This window comes from Capsicum annuum, chromosome 9, assembly GCF_002878395.1.
Source record: "Capsicum annuum cultivar UCD-10X-F1 chromosome 9, UCD10Xv1.1, whole genome shotgun sequence".
Lineage (NCBI taxonomy): Eukaryota > Viridiplantae > Streptophyta > Magnoliopsida > Solanales > Solanaceae > Capsicum > Capsicum annuum.
In genome coordinates, this window is record NC_061119.1 from 26,256,624 (window position 1) to 26,264,147 (window position 7,524).

The following is a 7,524-nucleotide window of genomic DNA, read 5'->3' on the forward strand; positions in this document are numbered from 1 at the left end:
CCCCAGGACTCAAAACAACAATACTGAAAGGACACTAAAACTTAAAGGCCAAAACATGAAAGCTTTTAATAAATAAATCACTCTTGTAGGTATTTTATCAAACACTTGTAGTTCATGGTTTTAAAACAATCATAAAAATGTCATGGAACTTGAAGAAATAGCATGAATTCATCATAATAGCATTAAACCCTGGTTTAATTCAGTAAATCATGGTATTAAAACATGGAAGATTGAATAATAACAATAATTTCATGGCAACATGGTATAAAATCAATAGTACATGGAGATTCATGGAAGGTTTCTTGGACTCCATGGATGAAAGGGGTCTATGGATAAACATCTAACATACCTGGGTTACTGAAATTGGAAGGGTTGATGGAGAGTTCTTGAGAAATTGCCTTGATTCTTGAGAGCTAGGGTTTCTTGTTCTTGAAAAGAGAATTTTTAATTTGAGAGAAAGTGAATAATGATGAGTATTTAGGTCAATTAGGGGTTAAATTTTGTGTTTAGAATGAGTTTAGGGCTTAGGAAAAAGACCCAAATACCCTTAAATATATTTTAAAACGGAAGCTGAAAACTAAAAAACCCAAATTTTAGCGTTGGCGCGACCCGCCACTATCGCGCCAAGCCACTAGAATTTGGACAACTGGGACCTGGACAAACACCGTGACGCGGTGCCATCGTGGTAAAGTTTTGGATATTATTTTTTCCAGCTCCGCGACGCGCCACTATCGTATACCTCAACTGGAAATTGACAAACGAAAAAATGGCTTGCTCCGCAGTGCGCCATGATCGTGGAGTCACACTGAAAATCGATAATTGTCATTTGGGCTGCCTACGTGATGTGCTAAGGGTTAAAATGACAGTATTTAACGACTGAAACTTAAAATCGTCATAACTTCTTACTCGATTATCAAATTTAGGAAAATTTTATATCGTTGGAAAGCTAATTCAATTTCCTACGCAATGGCAGGATCTAAATTAAAAAATAATAAGCATTTAAAAAATTTTATATGCAAATAATCATGTATAGGGACTTAGATTGTGCTAGAAAAAATACGAGGTTTTACACAAGATAAAGGATTTGAAATGCATCGGGGGGGGGGGGGGGAGGAAGTTTATAAAAAAATCATGAGTCATATATATGAGGAAACCCAACTTGAGGACTAGAGTTTCTATAACCAGGTTCAATAAGAAGAAAGAATTATATGATGACTTGGTGTGGGATGCACTATTGTTTAATCCTTCCTATGATGGGCGTGCATCATGTTCCTGTAATGATTTGTGAAGGTTGAGTCCAATAACTCTGAATGAAATTCTGTATCTCGTATGAGGGAGGCATCGATATTACAGGATTGCTCTTAACAGATTTCACCTATGTGAGTATGAAAGTAGGTCGCTTCCTATGAGAATGAGGCTTATTCTAAAAAACACACATAAAAATCGGGATAGCACATGGCCGTAATATGCTGGCTATTAAAACTTATGTCAACACTTTGATTGTTGAGTGTAAGCAGTAATACTTTATTTCCCTTGAGCAGTTATAGTTCAAGTCTGAGACCACTACTGACTCTGGACTAAAGTTCATTGTTTTGCTAAGTGAAGGTTCAATGTAGAGCACACCTTCATTATGCACGATAGTTTTCCTTCAACTAAATTGGTGAAGAACTCTCTTATTTAAATATTAAAATGAGCGGAGGGAATGTTAGTGAATTTTAATATTTTAATTATATCAAAGTACATTATATCAAATGATAAAGTGTGTTGCTGATGATTGCAATTCTCCAATGCACATAGTGGAATATTATTAAGAGTAAAAATGTGTATTTACTTTGTTTAACTCTTATAACCACTAACACTTTATTTCACTCATAATTTTATGGTCGAATGTGACATTTAGTTCTTATAATAGCTACTATTAATCTTTCTCATTACTATTGTAACTCTTATAACATTTGTAACCTATAGACCATTCATGTGCCCACTTTACTACATCATATTCTTTCTATTCAATACAAAGATGAATACCTCACCTATAAATAGAGGGGTCTTGCATGTACAAGGAAATATGATAAGTGTGAATAAGATTATAGTGTATAGTAGTGAAAGAGAGAGTTGAGACAAAGAAAATATTTTAAGTCTACAACTATATTCACTATACAAAAGAGAGTAATTATATTAGTGAAAGAAAGAGTTGAGACAAAGAAAATATTCCAAGTCTTTAACTATATTCACTATACAAGACAGTAAATATGTTAAAGGAAGGTATTCTTATGGTGGAGCTTTGGACTCTTCAATTAATACGGAGTTGTTTGAGTTGTACATTGTTGATGCGTTGTTGTATCCTGGAGGGGACAAGTCCCTAGATATACTGCTAGATCAGTATAGATTATACCACAGTAGGCTTGAATCTCCTTAAAGAGAGCGAGATATCCGCACCTCAGCCAAGAAGAAGATTAATTTATTTTCTCCACTTTTATTCATTTTATTTTCAACTATAATCATTTGTTGTTATTGTGGTATAGTACATCAATATGATATGTTCCAAAAGTAAACGTGCCAATGAAAGTTCGATTTGTAGCTGTTAAGTGCTAACCAGAAAACACTTGCTAAATAAACAAAGCTTTGCACAGTGCTAGTTAAAATGCTCAATCTGATGGAACACTGAACACTGTGATCTCTACCTTGAATTTCTAATGTAAATTGTACTAAAAGAAAAATCTTTTCACCTGTTTCCACTTATCAACAGTGGGAAGCCGGTGGCTTCTGCCTAGTTCATTGTAACTTGAGCTCGACTAAGTCTTAAACAACTAAGTATTGTAGTAAAATTTGAGCCTCAGAACAGAATATTATCGATTGGTTTCCTAACGACAATTTATGTAAGGTCTCTAAAGAGATTCGTCTGACGACCAGCTTTCAGTGGTAGCCCAAAATTTTGATAGATCCTGATTTCTCCTCCCAAACTTGCTGTCACAATTACCATGCCCCATGCTGTTGCTTGGATAACATTGCTGCCGTGGCTGTTATCCTGAGACCAAGTGGCGGACCAAGAATGTGACCGGGAGCTGCTGGACGCAGATATAGAAGGTGAATCACCAAACCTAGTTGATGAAGAACCTGATGTAAATGATTCTCCGGAACCAATACCAAAATCTGTCCGAGAGAGTTGAGCTAAGTCTTCCTCTTCCTGACTACTCTGGACTCTCTCTAATGCATTACTTTTGCTGGATAGAGGTGGCATGTGCCTTTTGCTATTTGCCAAATCTGAATTTTCTTTTGTAGGAGAGCCAGTAGTGGGATACTGGGGTGGGAGGAAACGTTTTGAATGCCTTTTCGAATGCATCTCTACAAGAGGCGGTTCATTTTTTACACTACCTGGCCATGGGATTGCAACTGAAACATCTTTACATTGAAAGCGCTCGTGAGCTTGAACTGAAATTGAAGTTCTAGGTTTACCACGGGGGCTCTTAGGTTCTTCTCTCCTCCAGATGTAGACATGAGAGTCTTCACTTGCACTTATGACGTAATTTCCGTCTGAACTAAAGGAAGCTGCAATTTGGCTGCTTGTATTTCGGAAACCTGATGCAACCACAAAATAGAACATCTTTTTAGAGAACACATGGATATTGTTTGAACTCTCCAAAAGAGTATATCAGAGAGAAAATACCTCTAAATTTATAGATCATATCTGGCCCGTCAAAAATTCTTATACGAGAATCAGCTGAAGTTATAAGCACTTCTGCTGGATTCCATGGGGCAAACTGGAAATAAATGAGTTAGATTTCAATAGATCGTGAAGCAAAGATGATTCTACATCTACACAGTAGTTCCAGAAGAGAGAAATACCTGTAAACCAGTGACTTTCTTGAGTTGAGAACTCTTCTTAGGTTGAATTTCGATATTGTCTTTCTGTTCCAGTTTGCATTCTGAATAATGCACACACATTGGAAATCAGTTACTGTTTTCCATTGGTAATTATGTAAAAAATGGTCTGTGATGCAGTACGTACCAGAGGTAGCGTACATACGACAGCTGCCTTTATGTGAGCCTATTATAGCAGCCTTCAAGAATGGAAAAAAAAGAAGAAGAATTCATTAATACTGTCAACATTTTACCTTGAGAATTGTAGAAATACTCAAGATCATAATTTGTTGCTTTTGTTGCTCTTGTTTTCTTTTTCTCTTTTTTGTGAGGGGGGCTGGGTTATTTCTTCCCTCCCCCTCCTAACTCCCTACAACCAGAAGTGTTTGTATGGGAGGTATCTGGATACAGTTAGCTGATTAGGCTTGAAATGTTCTTTAATGTCACAATTAGTTCTTAGTCATTTGTATTTCATATGCACGGAGTGACAGCACCAATGACATTAGTTCTCTATTTCTGTTATTTTTTATTTTTAATTCAGTAGTCATGGTCAAGGCATAGACATTCCCGGTTATGTTCTCTTCATAGTACATTTTCTGAATCTTTCTTGAGCCAAGGGTTGATGAGAAACAACTTCTCTACCTCTCATGGTAGGAGTATGGTCTGCTTACGCAACCCTCTCCAGATCCCACTTGTGGGATGACACTGGTTATGTTGTTGTTGTTGCTAATGACACAATTACTTCAACATGGAGGAACATTCAATAGCAGGAGTTCATGTCAAATTGAACTTCTGCGCTATTATCTATATATATAAAAAAAGGAATGAAGAACGAAAAAAACAAAGAACAAATGCATGTAAAATTGAAGTATTATGGCATGTACTTGGAGTAGGATTTAGTCTAGTGAATGCTCCAATATGATACCAGTAAAATAAACATATCTACCTGGCCGTCAGGGGTGAAGCTAGTAGCAGTGACCATTTCATGAAGATCAGTCCAATCTACAACTTTTCGATCAGGTATATTCCAAATCCGAACCTTTGCATCCAGAGAACCGCTGATGAAGTAGTCGTCATCCATTGGATTGATCTGTATGCAAGTTACTGCCCGGCCATAAGCTCATCAGATGCAAATAGTGTGAAGGAATATCATTTTAAGTCTATATTGACTAGCTGGCTAGCTATAATAGAATTTGGCATCTCACCATAATCATTGTGCGCGAACATTTTTAAGCAACTCTTAGTTTCAACATCCCATAGCCTGACAGTCTTGTCTATCGAGGATGACAGCAGTAGCTGCATCCAAGTTTCACATTGCATGTTATGTATGTTTAAAATGTAATAGTGGATATTATTTGCTTGTTTGCAGTAAACATAACCTATGGGGAGTTATTGAATATCAAGTTCGATATTGGAGGAATTTGTGCTAGTTAACATGAAATAAAAGTGGAGGAAAATGACCTGAGATCTTGACCAAGATAAGTCCAAGACATCATCTTGGTGACCTTTAAGAGTGCATATTGGCTTCTCCGAAAGAGCAAAAACAGTTTCTGGTACATTGACATACTCCGGAACTGAGTTGCCCTTTTTCTTATGGGAGAGCTTACCCCTCTTCCTTCTTGCTGATGTCATATGTCCAGTCTCCGGAAGAGGAGGCCGGTCTGAATTGGACCTGGCAATTGGATGAACAGGGGATGCACTGACAGAGCCAACCGTTGGATAAATAGGTGAGGCACTTGCAGCACCTGCCATTGTACCACCAACAGAGTTTAGGTTATTTGCAACTTCGCATTCTTGCACTTCCCATATATGAATTAATGTATCTTCTCCTGCAGTTGCTAGATAGTGTGCATCTGAGCTGAATCTTATGGTCCATATTGAACCCTCGTGAGCATGGATTTCCTGGCTTAAGTGCAAAGCTGTGAGTTCTTTGCAGGACTTCCCATGCTGACGCACTTTAATCCATTTGGAGGAGTTCTTATTTGATTTCGGATGTTCCTCATGAGTCACATGTTGCTCACGTTCTTTATCAATAATTCTCCCACTCATGCTGTGTGCTACTCCTTTTATGTTCTTCAAAAGAGCAACTCCCCTTCTCTTGCTATTTCTAAAGCTCTTACTGAGATATGAATTTGCGTGTAGCTTCCTCTCATCATCATGATTTCTTGATCCATTTACCCGGCGCATCAGTTCCTTGACAACAGGAGAATATCCCACATGTTTCTCAAATTCATCCATGGTAAGCTGCTTCCCTGTCTGAATATCACTGAGTTTATTCCACATCCCTTCTTCATCGGACTCTTTGACGATGAACTCCTTTCCGGTGTCCAAATTCTTTATCAAGAAGAATGAAGCAAAGCCCACATCAGGATTCCCATTGGGCAATGTGGATGACATATCACTGCCATTTTGCATTAACAATCCACTTTTGTTCTTTTTTGGCGACATTCTAACAGAACCGGTCAATTGGCATGCTCCTATGGTTGGTGCCAAAACGCCTGAAAAAGTCCTGGTGAGACGTTGTTTAGAGATGTCACCAACTAGCTCTTCTTTCCTTTTCTTGGTATTTACAGAAAAATATTGTATATCTCCATCTGATCTCGACCTTACCAGCGCAATTGGCTGTGTAGCTAAAGGCAGTCGTTCTTGATTTAATCCTTTTGCAGGAGAACAATCCACCTTTGGTGGTTGGGTGTCCTTGATTTTCTCAACTCTTTTTGAAATGGCTCGTACAATCTTGGCGCTTTTGAGCTTGAGGAGGTCCTTATTGCTAGACAATCCCATGCCTTGCAAGAGGCGCTTGCGACGTTCCTTGATATCCCCAGGTTCAGCCATCCACATTCCATAGTCCGTGCTGCTAAAAGAATCAGAAACTGCCTCAATCTCAATTCCTTGGAATTTCTTGATAGAGGCCGAGGAAAGGGTCGAGACAAAAGAGAGACGGCAGTCCTCGAATTCATCATCATCATCTGATCCTGAGGATCCCAAGTCAAGGGAAATGGCTGTGGAAAGACGGTCACGAGACTCACAGAAGTTATCATCATCATCATCTTCTCCAAGACCATCCCAGTTCATCGTTAACGTCCTCTGGTGGTCCATCGTAGCACATTGCCAAGAAGAAGAAAACCTGGGTTGCTTTTTTTGTTCTTCCTAATGTTGTGTTGTTGTTTGTTCTCTAGGAAAAATGAGAGAGGAAAGAGAGACAAGACAGAAGTGGAAGAGAGAAAAATAAGGTAAGAAAGACTCTTTTGATTGTCTCTTTGTGAAGAGGGAAAATAAAACGGTTAATGAAATGTACATTTGCATAACTTTTTTTCATTTTTTGTGTGGTATGCAAGTTAGAGCTAGACTAATTCGAATTCACACATTGCAAGGTTCATTTCTGGATGCAAATACGAGATCTTTGATTAAAATTGGAGGGATCCAAACATCCCACCACAATTCATATCGGTTGCATAACTCTTATTACATCTCCTCACGTTGGCATTTAGGTTCGCATCATGTATTTACATTAGTAGATTTCTTGGGTTTAAATTTCTGACATTCTTTTTATTCCTACCCAATTATAAGTCATTTATTAGTTTAGTTTATTTATTTATTTATTTATTGCTATGATGTGCCTAGGATATGGAGAATTGGATGATCGTGCATTTAAAAGTTTTT

At 37.9% G+C, this 7,524-nt stretch overlaps 1 protein-coding gene across 1 annotated transcript; it reads right to left on the reverse strand.

The window, feature by feature from the left end:
- Nucleotides 1–2,456: 2,456 nt before the first annotated feature.
- On the reverse strand, nt 2,457–7,304 carry LOC107843003 (WD repeat-containing protein YMR102C). The gene is made up of 7 exons (XM_016687122.2): nt 5,323–7,304; nt 5,067–5,157; nt 4,808–4,965; nt 4,010–4,061; nt 3,847–3,926; nt 3,668–3,761; nt 2,457–3,579 (listed from the first exon to the last, which is right to left on the reverse strand). Exons 1-7 carry the CDS (start codon nt 6,958–6,960, stop codon nt 2,876–2,878), a joined length of 2,817 nt encoding a protein of 938 aa, XP_016542608.2. The 5' UTR covers nt 6,961–7,304; the 3' UTR covers nt 2,457–2,875.
- Nucleotides 7,305–7,524: the final 220 nt, after the last annotated feature.